General features: G+C 32.9%; 1 protein-coding gene across 5 annotated transcripts in view; it reads left to right on the forward strand.

Moving 5' to 3' along the window:
• Positions 1–17,096, forward strand: part of LOC148613497 (ralBP1-associated Eps domain-containing protein 1-like) — a 54,957-nt gene that overhangs the window by 18,550 nt on the left and 19,311 nt on the right. For 2 of the 5 annotated variants that reach the window (XM_088586814.1, XM_088586818.1), the window contains exons 3-12: positions 3,612–3,656; positions 8,251–8,302; positions 8,930–9,083; positions 10,674–10,911; positions 11,294–11,470; positions 12,382–12,445; positions 13,539–13,684; positions 14,049–14,072; positions 15,250–15,446; positions 16,815–16,902. In XM_088586814.1, the coding sequence (XP_088442940.1) occupies positions 3,612–3,656; positions 8,251–8,302; positions 8,930–9,083; positions 10,674–10,911; positions 11,294–11,470; positions 12,382–12,445; positions 13,539–13,684; positions 14,049–14,072; positions 15,250–15,446; positions 16,815–16,902 (1,185 nt within the window). The remainder of the gene's footprint in view (positions 1–3,611; positions 3,657–8,250; positions 8,303–8,929; positions 9,084–10,673; positions 10,912–11,293; positions 11,471–12,381; positions 12,446–13,538; positions 13,685–14,048; positions 14,073–15,249; positions 15,447–16,814; positions 16,903–17,096) is intronic. The other 3 variants (XM_088586817.1, XM_088586819.1, XM_088586816.1) reach the window with 2 other exon arrangements.

The raw sequence follows: 17,096 nt of genomic DNA on the forward strand, positions 1-17,096 counted from the left end.
TTTTAACTTTCAATAAGTTTTGTCTGAACTTGTATGCTACTCTTGTTCAACAGTTCTCTTGCAATTGCTTGGTTTATTTCAACTACATGTACCACTATAATGAAATCTCACAGTAGCCTGGGGATGCTTAAAGTTTTATTTGTACTGTTCACTGGGTTAAAGTTTCATTTAATTGATTCTATTTTTACATGATTTACAAGTTAATGACAGACTGAGCTCTGTATGCTATGAGCTTCACATACTCGTATCGGCTTATATCACTTGACATATACTGTTTCTGAATATCTCTTATTTGCCTAACACTGGCCTTCTGGGCTATAGTTAAAACCATCAGATGAGCTGATGCTCTGATCATCAGACTGTTGTTAGTCTAGATAAGTCTGATCTTTTCCAAGAAATCAAAAATGTTTGAATGGTGGTTGTAGAACAGTTCACTGAAATGACTCGCAACCGTTCGTTGTCCATTTAATATCAAGATTTGGCTCATACCAAATTACCAAAGGATAATGTAATGTTGCCTCTGTGTAGTTTTGAATGATATATTCTGCAAACTTCGATTTACCATGAGCTTGTGAGGTGTTTCTGTAAGGATTTCTTCAGCCTTTCTCTTACAGGTCTGTCTTATCTTATACCTCTGTGTCGAATCAAGAAAGAGACTTAGTAGGCAGCAATTTGATTCTGATGGTGGAACCTGACAGTTTTTGTAGATATATATCTTGGCCTGAAAATATTTGGAAAGAAATATTCTGGCCTCCACATTCTTTTGTGCGGTATATTGAAAATAAATAATCAAGCCATATAGCATTTGAAGACAAATTTTCTGACTCATAAATTTTTAGAAATAAATATTCTGAGAATTTTCTCATGTTATGCTCAGTTCTGCCGTCCAAAATCATCAGGTCTCTGAGATCTGTCTTGCAACGAGCTTTGCAGAAATTTTTTATGCATCTCCAAAGATGTGTGCTACTGTAAGCTTTATCAAATCAAAACTTGGACCCATCCAAAATCAAACCTTCCCCGATTCGTGGTGTACTTTTCAATCTTTATTTTGAATCTTAACTTAATTTTGTATTTTAGTCTAATCTTTTGTGTATCATTCAGAAAAGGTATTGGTCAAGTAGTCAAATGACCCATTACATACAGGGTAAATAAGATCTTTTATTCAAGATCTACAAAATATATACAATTATTGTGAATTAAAACTAAATGTATAAATTTATATTTATAATATACAGTTAATAAATGGGTTGGATGCAATAGACCAGAACATTTGTCCTGAGGTACTGAGAATGATCAAGTGTTCTATTGCATGAGGCCAACGCCCGAGTGCAATTGAACACTTGATCATTCTCAGTACCAACCCATTTAATAACTGTTTTATTACCTAATTTGTCTATGAGATATAATAAAGAATGGAAATGGGGAATATGTCAAAGAGACAACCATTCGACCAGGAATAGGAAATTGACCACTCCATGTTTACGAATTGGCAGACGAGAGTCACATCTACATTTTTACACACAAGTTTTTTGTGTGTTAATTCCAATTCAATGAAGCGCTTAAAAAAAGTTCAACCAATCAAAAGGCTTAGACAAAGGTCATTATGGGGTCAGTGCAATAGTACATCGACAGTGCAATAGATCGCCCTGTCCTGAACAAATTTTGAAAATAGAGAAGAATATGTGTATATTTAATAAACAAGATAAAACCTTATAATTAGGTAATAAACTTATCTATTTCATATTTTTTTAATTTAATTTAATTCTTTTTTTTATATTTTCATCAATCTATACCAGAAATTTATTTCAATTTTATCAATTATTTCATTGATAATAAATGTTGCTGAATTTACATGTGATATTTACTAATTAAGAAATAAATCATGGAAACTCCAGTTTATCATTGTTTTACCACGGGCTAACCATTTATGCCGCATTATTTTACCCCAATAATGATGAACTGGAGTTTTCGTGATTTATTTCGAATAGGACAATTACGGTACCGTTTTTACAATTTTCGTGACCTATTACGGTAACTGAAGACCCGCCATATTTGTCCATAATTGACTGTACACAGTCACTTAACGCTATGTCAGTTGAAATGATCGCTAACGAAACTTTGTGTTCTGTATTATGTATAATGAAGGAAAGGGCGAATTAAGTAGAATGATATTAGATATGGCAATAGTTGCTTGCAATATAAGGTTGCAGTGTTCACACATGGACACAACGTTTCATTCATATACGATTGTTATTGTTTGTTTTCATAAATGATGGTGCACATGGCAAGTGCTACCGTGTACATGTGTGATTTTTTGCGGAATATAGTATTGCTTTTCTAAAACATAACATTAAATATTTTTATTAAATATGAATTTGATGTTCATTCCCGCAACTGAAATGAATGAAAACAGCTGTTACACGTCATAATGTTACATGTGTTTGTTTACAGCACTTCAGGTGGGCAGTAATTTACACACACAAGCCACACCCAAATTAACGGCTTTTGAATAGAATTGCAACCTTTACCGTTCACTTTTGGAACACAAGCTGAATGTAGAAATTTATTGCTTTTTTCCGTCAATATATTTCTCCATTTGGAGAAAGGATTAGGTACAATAAGGGCCATATTTGGTCCCCTATTTTAAAAAAAATGTGAATGACAAAATGCAATATATGCACTGTTTAATGGATGATTAAATTGTTTTAAAATGGTTATAAATTTTCACAATTACATCAATTGTCAGTTTTATGGAAGCCTAAAATCTTCAAAAACCAACAAAATGGTGTAAAATAAAAATTTTCATTGCTACTTTCGTTATTTTCAAAGGCCTTTGTCAATGTGACCCAGGGATATCTTGACTGATTTAAACTCCTATCATAATGGCATTTAAAAATTATAAACAATTATTTTGGATGAAGCTGGTGAAGGCACTCTAAAATTGAATAATGTTCCAAAATATGCCAAATTTCAGCGTATTTGATAGAAATTTGCATATTTCCAATTCGGGATATCACATTTCAACATTGAAAGATTATGTGCTTATAAATGTGGTTGAATATGTTAAACCATACATTTAACATTCTTAAGTTCTCCATTTCAAATTTCTAATTTCCAGTCATGCAGGGGGTCAAATATGGGCCTTACTGTACTTAATTCTACTGGCCTGGGCACCTGATTTCACAAAGCATTCATAAGACTTACGTACACATAAATTTTTAACAAACCAATGGGACTTACATGCACATAAGTCCTATCAAAGCTTTGTGAAGCGATGCCCAGGGCCGTCCGACTTGTAGTTAATTTCAAAGACTAGATTGCATGTGTAGCTAGATTTCACTGTTCTGGAAAGTTAATGTTGGTAAATTTTTAAAAATTAGTTGAGAAATGAGAACTGAATTTACTATATATGTATTTTGGGTCATTATAAATTCAAACATAAACATGTCAAATTCTCTTCATGGAGAGAAAAAAACACAATATTAACACAAATTTGCAATATATATATATATATTGCAAGTTTTGTTTATATTTATTTTGAATAGACTATAGCATTCCCTATTGAGATTTATGATATTGATAGAAAATTTGTTATATTTTGTGTGTTTCAGGTGTAGACATAGCATTACCGAAGTTTTCCAGACTTCCAGAACAAGGTATGTACTTATACACGGTAATACATGTATGTTTTGGGTAAATATTTTGATCCCAAGCCACAAAGTTCTGTAGTGTAAAAATGTATACATACACATGTACCATGGATATAGGTTTCCTGGAGTCCTTTTCTAGTTGGTTGTATTTGTTGTGATTTTTATTCTGGTAAAAAAATCACCTGCCAGTGATTCTGTTTGCCTTAGATTACCTCCGATATAAGGCTGTTTCCCCTGATGAGAGTTTCTCAATTTGTCAGAAAAATGGCTAAAAAAATCAAAAATAAAATTAACTATTTCCCAATTTGTAGTAGAGTAGAATATGGTGTTTTTGTTAAAACTACACCCATTAATTGTTTATGGCTTATCTTCTTCTTGGCATCCTGTACAAAATTATTCTTTTTAACTACAAATTCAAGGTTTTGTAACGTTATTTCAAATTTCCCAATTTAAAAACGTGACATATTTTCCAAGTTAAAAATGAATGGGGTACTTTTAAATACTTAAACCTTGGGCCACAGAATGAACCACAAGAGCCAGAGGTTTTGAAAATTAAAGGGGGGAGGACATTCCAGCACATTATCATTTGCTCATTTTCCCCCAAATTTTTTAAGTAATTAACTAAATTTTCCAACAAAAGAGGGGGTTCCAGCCCCCAGTACTTCCTCCTAGGTCTGACACTGATGTCTAAGACAGATGAAGGTGAGGCATATATCCCTTGGTTTGTCGTGTTTTGAATGACATCAGTACACACAAAGTATATTATGTTTAAGTGCCTTGGACAAATTTGATTTTGTTGATAATAATAACACTTGCCTTGTTTGTTTTATCCATGATTACCTTTTCATTTCCATAAAAATCATTTTTGACACTCTTCCCTGTAACAACATTTAAACAACATTTATGACTTGATGGGAGGGTTTCTATGGTAATAAAAATTGATTTTATTCAATCAAATTATTTATTATTACATAACTTGAGTTTAGCAGAAAATTAGATTTTGGGGAACAGTTTATTTCACATCAATTATTTTACCTCAAAGTGAAATCAATTTTGTGTGTCAGGTTATACTGGCCCATCAAATGATTTTGCAAATTTTACATATTTTTGTATTTGGCTTAAAATAATTTGATATTGCAAAGCTATTGGTCCATAAGTGTAGTATAGTGCTACTATTGCCAACTACATGTAGTAGCTTAAAATTTGTAGAATTCAGATTCCAATTGTTGCCTCAGGTATAGGAGGTTTTTGAGCCAGGTTATACCCAAAATTTATTATATTACCTAAATGTATCAACACTGCTCAGATAATGTAATTATTTAGGGTGATATGCTTTCACGTGTGGGCAGTTGCTTCACTGAACAAGCTCTCAATTGTTCTCATCCTTTAAAGCAGAAATTTTGAAATATCTACCAATTACTACATGTAGCATTGCTATTGGAAAATAATAATCACTTACTCTGTAAGTCAATTAACCAATCAACAGTCTGATTTGTCTTTGCAATTATCTGTTGTAGTTAAGCTATCAGAGCTCCAGATAAGAATTGGTCACCCTTCTTTTCTCAATGATGTTGGGAAATCATATTTTGTAATTTTCTTTAGCAAAATATCCTTCCTTCAGTATGATATGAATTCAGTAATTGATGAGTAAGCAGTTCATAGAACTAATTTTCATGCTAAGACTTATAAAACACATTGAAATGCTATAAAATAATCAACTTTGAGGAAGAAAAACAGACTGAGTAGGGCTCCTACCAAATATATTTTTATTCTTTCGCACTTAATTGGAAATGGCCTCTTCGAACAATAATTTTCACCCTTCAACTTTTTCTAAATAGGGTTTCTAATTTTTTTGCTGGTGGGTCTTTTGATGACATGATGGTTTTTGCTAATTTTAATTGGGTAATTACTCAGTTACTCCCCTTATCTGGATGTCTGAGCTATATGTCCCTGTGTGGTGCCATCTCCCCCACCCGATATGTAAAATTAACCTGTATGTAAACATCACCTTAGTCATGTGACCATGACTTTGTTCCCCCTTCAACAGGTCATTTATAACAGATTTGACTGTATCTGAAATCCTTTGGGGGTTTTTGTGGGGTGGGGGGTATAAACAAATTTATATTCACTCTATTTTTACATTTTTTTCTATTTAGATGAAATGGACAGTCACATGATTTCTACTCTTAAAAATGTTATGTGATATATTTTTCTGCCTTAATTTTAGAATTGTTGATACACTTACTCCAATTTAGTTTTGGGAAAATTAGTAAGAAAATTATGACAGCACTAGTCAATTGTGTAGAAACATTGAAGATCTACCGCAAGTCTAAGAAACCATCTGTTTTATAATGAATGTTTTGACTAGAACGTGTACCAGAAGTCTCTATGCCTTGTACTAAAAGACTTAATTTGTTGGTAATTTGTTTTGTTAAGATGAAAAGTCTAATGGGTAATTGATTTATAATTTTATGGGTGTTTAATTGAGTGGGAGATCAGTTTGAGGTTTTACATGCAGTTTGTCGGACTGTTTTTTTTATTTTTAACATGAGTCAGTATTTTTTTCATTTTTCATTTTGTGCATTTCTTAATAATTATGGCATTATCTCATTATTGCAAGTGAACTGTAGAAGAAACTTAGAACTTAATAAGAGATTAGACATGAATAATCATTTGTTATGAAAATCAAATCTTAAATTCAGGGAAAAAGGGGATACTGCCAGAACAGAAATTACCATCGAAGACTTACAGAAGGCCTTCATGTATTGTTTAATATACCGTGTCATGAAAAATGTACCAAAAAATTATTGATTGTGGAGGGGGTGGGGTATACTGTTTTAGCTATGTCCGTCATTCCGTCTGTAACCAGAATTTTCATAACATTTTCTCAGGAGCTACTGATAGTAGCCACTTGATATTTGGTATGCAGCCTCAGCTTGTGGTCCTAACCACAACTACCGATTTTGGTCCTGTGGGACATCTACTTCCTAATTATCAACTAAGTTTATTATACTTCTGCAAACAAAGTTTGGGGGTATATAGTATGTACATGTAGATTTCACCTTGTCTATCCATCTGTCTGTCCAAACTTTTTTTAGTAGCTTGCTGCGTTGTAATGAAACTTTGTGGGATATAATATAACCACTTTGAGATGTGCATACTGTCAGGAACAGGACAAAAAATGTAGAAATGACAGCTGTTTAAGTTAGGAGTTTTTCAGCAAAACTTTGTTTCATGTGTTGTCTGCAACTCCTCCTCAACGACTTGCAGGTTTGTTATGAAACTAATCGGGGTGTAAGATTACCATTTTGGGATGTTTATATTGTCAGGAATTTATGTTTAAAGGAAATTTGCAGTCATATTCTGTCATTGTGTTATCAAAAAAAAAAATAGAACTGATTGTGGTTTGGAGTAATGGCAGCAAAATCGTGTGTCAAAAGTGCTTAGTTTATCTCCAATAAAATTGTGTCCAATATGAATGGTGTATCTACATTGATCCAAGTGTACAGTGTTCAACAGGTTGCTGGTGGTATGAGTCCTGTTAGGGGCAATGTATAGTTTATTTTGGAACTTCTGTCTGTCAGTCTGTCACTGTCACACTGAGGGGGTACCTAAACTTTGTGTAATCTGTAACTCAAATGTTCTTCAAATGTTGCTCGGTGATTTTGTACACATTGAAGACTCACACAATTCTATTAACTGAGTCTACTATAAATGTTCAGAAAATGTATCAATATCTGGTTTGCACCTTCATTCAGGAGCATAAATATAGCATAATAGCAACTCTACTTGCATATAATGTAAAATATTATTGTAAAAAAAAACATTTGCTAGCTTTGATGATTAAATACAAATCGAAATAATAGATTTTTACAATATAGGGATGGCCAAAATAGTCAACAGTATGATGAAGCCTAAAAGTTTATAATGAAAAAGACATCAGTCTTACTCATTATGCCTTGACCATTCTGAACAATTTGGCTTAAAGACAGTTTTGGCGTTTTCTTGTCTTAATTTAGGAACTGTTTTAATATTTGTGTTTTAACATATTTGTCATTATAATTTTACCCGTGCAGCTCCGGGTGTCAAAAGAATAGGCCTGCAGCAGCGCTAAGCTTGTCGTAAAAGGCGACTAAATAGTGCTCAGAACCCTGGCCGGGGGCTAGAGCACTCTGCCCACAGAGCAACTGGGTTGTGTGCCCTAGGTGGTGGAATGGGGTACCCCTGGTGTGTTACATGCTGGGGTTGTCAGGCTACAATACGGAAAACCTGACCGCAAACCATAGTGGTGCACCATGTTGGGAAAGATGCCACGTTCCTCGCACGTTAAAAAATCCTACTGTGGTATTCTCCCGGAGTAGGAACCATAGGGCTCCACCACAGGAGGCTAAATTGCCTGACCCTACCCACCTCTCCCTATTTCCAGTGGCAATCAAAATTTGTCAACCCCATTATCCTTGTGTCCTATCCCATTTTTCATTTCATCATCATTTCATGTTCTTTTTATCATCTCTTTCATGTTCATCGCCTGAATATAGCTGAAATATTGCTGCTCGGGCGTTAAACCAACATTATAATTATTTTCTTTTTTCTTGTTCAGAAAATATGGTTGGTCCATACAATGTACAGACAGATGGTGTATCTATAGAGAGGTAAATAGTGTACAGTTTTCCTCTTGTTCAATGACACAACAGTTTTTGTACATATTGCAAACCTACTTTTCAGTGTAGGGAAATAAATGTGCTACAATTACTCACAGTATAATTATACATGTACAAAACTTTTCTTTGCATATTAAGGTCCTCAGAAAGCATTATTTTAAACATGTTTCTCTAAATTAATAATTTGAATTAAATAGTTGACAGATTTGTGATAAATACAAGTAAATGCTCATGAAATGTTGACAGTCCAATCCTGACCAAATCTGTATAAAAATAGAGTTCAATTGAAAACATCAGGTCTAATCACTTCAAAACACACGTAAACCTATTTAAACGAACCCTGAAAAAAGCAAGAATCTGTCTAAACCAGACACTTTATGAAGTCTTTTCATATCAGTTTGTACTTTGAACCTTGGTAAACCAAACAAACGTCTAAAGTGAGTAATTTTACAGTCCAGCAAAGGCAGGTTTCACTGTATTGTTAATTCTAAAGAAAATCACTATTAAGAATTGCCACTACCTTGTTTTACTTGAAATAGATTTTTTGAATTCATATTAAAAATGCTGACTGCAATTTTCTTTGTTTATTTTCATAAAGTTTTCATTTTTTGTTTATAGATCTGGTCAAGCTGTGCCATTACAACAGCATCCACCAGCTGGTCAACTTCCCCCTCCCCCTGCCACAAGGAAAACACATGCTCGGCGAGATTCTGGTCAACAGAGAAACCTTGTGGATCGAGAGCCCTTACCAACACAACAACCTCAAAATCAGGTAAAACATATTTTTTATCAAACATACCATATATACTTGCGTATAAGTCAGTTTATTGTAGTAAATTTTGAGTTGCTAAGAGGGGTTGTGACTTATAAGCGAGATTTTGGCCGAGGGTTAAAAATTCTAGTAGGAGAATCAAGGTATTGACACGAAAATGACATCTACCTTTAACAGTCAGATCGGCGCCATACTTGTGTATTGTTAAAGTCGACCTATATGTCATATTTGTTATTGTTGTGTATGCTTATAAAGTGATGAAATAAATGAATATTTGCAGTTTTGTTTTTATTATGCCTTACAACTAAACTATCTTTAATAAAATTTGTATTTCCTGTATAGCTTCTTGTGTTTGTTATTTTCACTTACATGTCACATGGTTGTTGAAAATTTCTGAATACCGAAAAGATGGCATGAAACATGACTTAGCGATGTACTGTAGTTTACAAGAAATATTAGCAATACTAATAAATAATTAATATTTAATTTTAATATCTACATGTATGAGAAATAATTTGGCTTTTCTTCATTTTTTATACGACCACAAAAAATTTGCGATGGTGTATTGGTATGGCGCTGTAGTTGTCGTCCATGCAATAACTTAAGTTATGATTGACCAGTTGTAATGGAATTTTGATCTGATTTAACTACCAAAGAAAGGTTCCTATTTAATTTGAAGTTTGTGGCCCCTACAATTTTAAAATAAGGAGCCAAAAAGGGTAAAAATATGTGTTTTATTAAAACCCATTTGTAGTATTTGGTTTTCTTCCGATTTTGATTATTCCTTTTTTATTGTGTTCCTTATTTAATTTTGGTATACAAATATATTAGCAGAGTTGATGTGTTTTGGACTGTTTTCGAGTTATAAGGGGTCAAAGGGGCCACATTCTAATTTCTTAATTTTGGTGTTTTCAAAAAAATTTTTAATTGGATTCCTTTTGAAAATCCTTGCCTGCCTTTTTAAATCAGATTTCATATGTTTCTTTAAGGCTTTTGAGTTGTAAGGGGTCAAAAAGGCCACACTGCTAAAATAAGACTTTCATATTTTTGGTATGATTTGAATTTTCTTTCATATTGGATTCCTTATGAAAATCACTGCCTGCATTTTCAATCAGATTTCAGATATCGCTTATGGTTTTCAGGTTATAAGATGTCAGAGGGGCCATAACCCCCCAAAAAAGCGTTTTTAATTATTGGTCTGATTTTAAAATTTATTTGAATTTCAAATTTTGTTCAATATAGTGTCCAAACCAGTTGTTGTGTCTGTAATAAATTGTAAGTCTCTGTGCTTAAGTGTGTCAAAAACTAATATTTTGTCCAGACTTGCCCCAACTGTTCAGGGTTATATCATGCTGTGCTCCGGAAAGCTTTTTATTTTTCTCTTGATTTAGCAGTTATTGAAAATCTACAAACATTGTTTAGAAAGCCTGTAAATACATAATGATAACGTAAGTTGTATGAACTTTGTGTTTTTCAAATCACGATTAGGAATTAAATTAATTTCAATCTTAAGTTTTTTAGGTTTTTTTTTTTGTTTGTTTGTTTGTTTTAAAACATTGTGTAATATTGTTTGAATGTATTGTTTTGCAGACAAATGCCAGAAATGAATCTCCAATGAATCCTAAATCTCCAACATCAAAGACATCCCCTCCACCTCCCTCTTCACCCCCTGCACATCCTCAGAATGTTCCCACAGTGTCTGTCACAAATCAGGCTAATCCACAGAAGCAGCCTCAACAGGGGACAGCACCACATCATGGCAGTTATAACTCAATTAATTCTACACATGATGTTGGCTGGGCATCATTTGAGGATGAAGAAAGCCATGGTATGTCAATTGTTACAAAATTTTTATACCCCAACAAGCATTGTCTTTTTTGGGGGACTATAGGAATCATGTGACCCAATCTCTGTCTATCTGTCCATTTGTGTATATATCTTGTAAGAACAACTCTTCATTGCATTTTAATAAAATTTTAGCAACATATACCTATGTACATGTACGAAGATTCTTTTTTTGAGCTTTTCACAGATGGTTTTGTTAATTCTACAAAGAAGATTACTGATATGTTACTACCAATATCAAATTTTTTTTTCAGATTTCACATTTTCTCACTGTTGAAGCATGTTTTATAAAATAATGTATTGGGTTACTAAATTTGATGCTATGATTTAGTTTTGTTTCAATGTTATTACTTCATTTCTTCCAGGTTTACTTGGAACAGGTCCAAAGAAATATAACCTTGAACCTCCAGGTTTTGATTCATCATCCATTAGTTCTGATCCAGAAAGTGTTGATGATGTTTTCTCAATTACAGAAGAACAAAAGGAATATTACATCAAACAGTTCCAGACAATGCAACCTGATCTCAGTGGTGTCATAATTGGTAAAATTCTACATTAAAGAAATTTTTCTCTCACATTTGAGACAAGGATTCTTTTTTTTTATCCATGTGATGTCTGTGACATCACCATATAAAAATGTTTATGATGTTTTGTAAAAACAAAAGAGTTTAGGCAAGCAGAGCCTTCTGAAATTGCGTTCTGATAAAAAAATCATTTTCAAAGGTAATTAAAAGAATCAAACACCACCATAAATTGCAAGACTAATAAATATAAAACACCCTGGGCTAAGAGTTCAAGGATCTCTAAAGGGACAGAGCCTCAGAATCTGAGATTTCTAGCACTCACATTAATGTTAGATTCTTCATGTCCCTCTTTTATACAATCAATTAATGGATATGTTTTTATGCCATGTCTACAAAACTTGATTCATGGTCTGTGTTTGCAACCATTCTTCTGACTTCTGTAGGATTTATTATTCATCAATCATCAAGTTGAGATTTCATTTAATGCTCAATTCTTAGAAGATCCAATACTCATTAAACATTGTATATGTACACAGCCTTGGTTATTTCCCTTGATTACTCTATCATACTTGCTTACACATAAAATTGTTTTTACAAATCTCACCTTTGTAACATAAATTTTGGAATGGTTGATAGAAATAAAGCATGTTGAGACAATCCATAGTGAGGCCAAATGGGTTAGATGATTTGATAATCAAACCAAACAAAAATATTACAGTTTCACAGAAACTGTGGTGCATCTGGTCACCCCTAAAAAGTACTGAGCTGGGCATCAATCTTGTGTTAACTTGTTTGTTGTTGTTTCCATGTATTTATCGTACATGTTGTATAAGGTAGCTGCAAGCATGAAATAAATATTTTAGAGAATAAACATATTCCACAAATAAGAAACATGAAAATTAACTGTATATTTGTCTTGGCTGTTGTAGGAAGTGTTGCTAAAGAATTTTTCGAAAAATCCAAATTACCTGTTCGAGAACTCTCACAGATATGGTAGGTTATTGTTGGAACAGACACCATAGAAATAATTGATTGCAAATAAATGTCGGCATGCTTTTTTTGCTTATTGAGACAATCCATAATAAGGTACTTAATGTACGTAAGATTCTTGTTTTCTTTTTAACTCATCTGGACCGAAGGTTCTACTGAGCTTATGCCATCACTTTGCGTCTATCATTCTTAAACAGTCCACATTTTGCTCAACTACATTAAAACTTCTTGATCAATTTTAACCATACTTGGCAGAAATGATGTAACCTTTACAAAAGATCCATTTTTGGTTCTACTTGATTAAACAAGATGGCCATTTGGGCTTCAGATTGGCCAATTTTCAAAGAGCAACTTCACTGAAACCACATGTGCAAATGTTTTGAAACTTGATAGGGATGATGACTTCAATGCCATCTATAAACGTCCCACTTTTTGTGTGGCTCAAGGGGTGGTTGTGACAACTCAATGTTGCCATTGAAACCTTAATGGGGAAAAACATTTCGGCCTATATCTCTGCTTTTACTGAACCAATGGTGACCAAAATAATAAAAGGACAACTTAAATATCTGATAAAATTTTGGTTCTGCTTGATTAAACAAGATGGCCACCAGAGGCCTTTTAAGCTTTAAATGGTCCAATGATATGACCACATTATTTCAAGTTCTCCAGGTGAGTGATTCAGGCTCTTTTGAGCCTCTAGTTTAAATTGCTATCAATAGAAACTAATGACTATTATATATGTACTTAGTTCAAATATAAAATGATATGTATGTCTGTCAAAGGAACATTGTGCATGTCATCTCATCCTGTTAAAAGGTGTGTATATTCTGCATTCAACTTGCATACATATGTATTCCATATTTTTGCTAAGGTGAACGTTGATTGATAAAGTTTTAAAATTTGTCATTCGATTTCAACATTTAGACGAGTCAAAAATTGAACCAAGTAAAACTACGGCAGTTTCATTTAAACTCTGGTGCATTGTCCCTCCTTCTGGAAAGTACTGAACTGGGCATCAGTCTTTAGAAAGGCTTCGTAAGTATGTGAATGTGTAATAGTGTTTGCTTTTCAAACTCTTTTCCTTTCCATTACACAGGAATTTGGCAGATATTAACAAAGATGGAGCCCTTTCATTAGAGGAGTTCTGTATTGCTATGCATCTGGTAGTCTTACGGAGACATGAAGTAGAATTACCAGAGCGACTACCTCTCTCTCTAATGCCATATACAGCATTTACTGATGGTAACTATGATGGACATTCTTTGATATGTAGATAGATTCTTCTTCAGGTAGAGGGAGTTAAAGTTATATCTCTGCTCAAGATAGTAAAATCAAGAGTCAAGGAATAGTTTGAATTTAAAATAAATTTCATTCTTGAATACTGCAGATACTATGAAATAGCAAGAAAGGGTTCTTAGAAAGTGAAGGACAACCAACTGTTTAGAGAAGATGCATGCATAGTTAGTCACTTCCCCAAAAGAGGAGAAATGGCAATCTAAATGACTTACCGTTTTGACTCTTATTATTTGTCACCCTAACTTTTCGTCACTTCGTTTTTTTTTGTTTTTTGTTTTAGTTTTAAATTCCCTAATTTTTCGTCATTTAGAATTTCTGCAGGGATGTACAAAAGGTAAGTTTATTTTCAGTAAAAACACAAAGGATAAATAAGTAGCGTCTTGATATGCCACAAATACAACTGTCACATTTTTCCATTTTGAGCTAAAAGTATGGCTTCACACATCAATTGTCTGCAAAAACATTTACTGTTTCTGCATGGTCAACAGAGATAGTTGTTTACCAATTTATTTAAGATTTCGAGCAATGACTGGTCAGTATGTTTACTGAGGGATGGGAAGGGTTGAAATGTTTAAAAAATTGTGGTAAAAACATTTCTTTCCATATGTTGATGAAAAGGACATTTCTAAGACCCACTTAATATTTTCAAAAAGATTCTTGACTTGATGGTACAAAAAAGATCAAAACAAAAAAACAAAAAAAAAGAATAAGCCAAGTCCCATTTCAGTATAATCTAAAAATAGCTCCACTAACTCTCTGCACATTGCCCCATATTATCTTTAATTATTTTTAACACCGATTATACAACTCAATACACAAATGTCTGATGTGTATGGCAGTGCAAACACCAGGAGATGCTCTACCAATTAACACCACTATCATTTACCAAATAAAAGGAAATTACTCTTAATTGGTGATTGAGTTAGGCAAGATCATTAACATGGTGCACATGATTGATAATTGCTAAGCGCACACATACAAATACAATATAATAATAAGACATAGTTTACAAACTTTATTTAGTATAATAAGTCAATAATTTGCTATACAAACATATTGGATTTACACGTTTTATACATAAAATTGACGAGTGCAACAGCTTCTAAACAAAGCAGTCCATTACGTCAAAGGTTGACCTGAAAGAAAAGTTTGTCAAAATTTTCCAATTTTTCATCGCTTTTCCAAAATTTGTAAAAGAAAAAAAATAACTGCTGTTTTTGAGTGACAAAAAATGTAATGTTATCATTTCATTTAGAATTAGAAAACAATGTATGCTGAATTCAAAATTTTATTAGTATTATGAAATTATCTTCATCAGTTTCAAGTTTAAAATGTTTAAAACAAGATGTTAACAGAAAAGGTGTAGACTTATATGATACAGCCCATTGTAATGTAAACAATATTTTCTTATTAAATGAAGAAGTATTCAGCTCTGAAAGAGTGATTAAGAGTTGTGTGTAAATATTCATATTTTAATGATACCTTCACTTCTTTTTAAATTTTCTTTGCAGAAGAACCATTTAACACAGATCTTCCTAAAGGGAGTACAATTAAGCGTGTCACTCCCCAACCATCAGTTTCCCCACAACAGTCAGCCCAGTGGGCCCCATCATTGATTCAAGAGTCTCCCCAAGTACCAAGTGATGTGTCTTCACCCAACCAGCCTCCAGTTCAGTTTGATTTCTCTAAACCAGTCCCATCAGATCCTGTAAGTGAATGTAGAATATAAATTCCAGGAATGTTGTATGCATTTTTTATTGCAGTTATAGTTCTTTCATATTTCTTAGCAATAATTCCAAATTTCTAATAATAGGTGCTTAAAAATTTGATTCTAAAAATATCATGGTGAATAGTTACACCAGCAAAGAGGTGAAGCAGGTAACTGTCATTTTATAAATCATAGTATCAAATTTAAATATTTCAACTGTGTTTACCCTCACCTATGTTTCTTTAGGTAGAAGTTCAAGTTTGAATTGATGTGAAACTGCAAGTGTGTGAGAGGTTTTATTAACAGTTTCTTAAATCTATTTAAAAACTAATTCATTGAAGAACATCTTTATTTACCCTAAATCTGGTAGATTTTGCAGAAGCAAGAAGAAAATTGTGTGTCAAATATGTGTCACTTTTTATATTGTATATTGGTATGGGGCTGTAGTTTTTTGTTGTCATTGTCACTTTCATATGTATATACATGTGATAAATTAAGTTGTGGTTGACCAATTGTTCTGAAATTCTGTTATGATTTTATTCACCACTAAAGGAAGGTTCCTGTTTAATTTTGACTTGGTGACCCCTATTGTTTTAGAAGAAGGTGCCAAAAAAGGGTAAAAATATGTGTTTTATTGAAATCCATGTAGAATGTTTGTTTTTTTTTCCCCTGATTTTAATTGTTCTTTTTTATTTAATTCAGGTAAACAAATGTATCAGCAGCTTTTAGGTGTTTTTGACTTTCTTCAAGTTATAGGGGGTCAAAGTTGGGCAACGCCAAAAAAATTCAGCTTTTTTATTTTTGGTATAATTTTAAGAAAAAAAATTTTGACATGAAAATCCCTGCCTGTGTGTTTCAATCAGATATCAGATATCTCTTATGGTTTTTGAGTTATAAGGGGTCAAAGTGGCCACACCCCAAAAAATCAACTGTTTTATTTTTTGATCTGATTTTGAACATTTTTAATTGAATTTAAAATTTTGTGCAATAGTGTCTAAACCATTTGTTGTGTCCATGATGAATTGTAAGTCCCTATGCTCAAGTGTGTCAAAAATTAATATTGTGTCCACACTTGCCCCAACTTTGCAGGGTTGTACCACTGCAGTCATATCATGCTGAGCTTGGTTAAGCTTTTTTTTTTTTTGCACAATCTAACTTTTTTGGTCTATTGCAGTTCTTCCTAAAGTCATTATAAGTTTTTTGTGACTGAAGATAAACATGATTTGAATTAATATTTTACAATTTTAATTATGTAATTCCATGGAAACTGCAATATTTCACAAAAATTTTGGGTAATTCTTACTTACTTTTTAATTTACGAACTACTTTTTTAGGCCTTTATGTTAATATGTTTATATTTGTTTCCAGGAAGCAGTAATCGTACACCCTGTTGCTATGAGGGTATCCCCAGAAACTATGAAGAAAGATGGTAGGGAAAGGGTTAGGGCATACTCAGGTAGAGGCTAACAGCATGCTTTACTAACAAACCAATTCAGAATCTCAAATGTATTATGGGTGATAAAGTTTGGCAAACTCCTGAATAAGGGGTTGAATTTTCCCTTTAGGGTGTCAATGTCAAAAGGGTACAACAAAAGATGAAGAGAAAAATATATTTTTTTTTATATTCATACTGGGAGATTAAAGTTGATT

This window comes from Perna viridis, chromosome 6 (assembly GCF_037379345.1).
Source record: "Perna viridis isolate PV_CMFRI_1.1 ecotype Kerala chromosome 6, ASM3737934v1, whole genome shotgun sequence".
Taxonomy (NCBI): domain Eukaryota; kingdom Metazoa; phylum Mollusca; class Bivalvia; order Mytilida; family Mytilidae; genus Perna; species Perna viridis.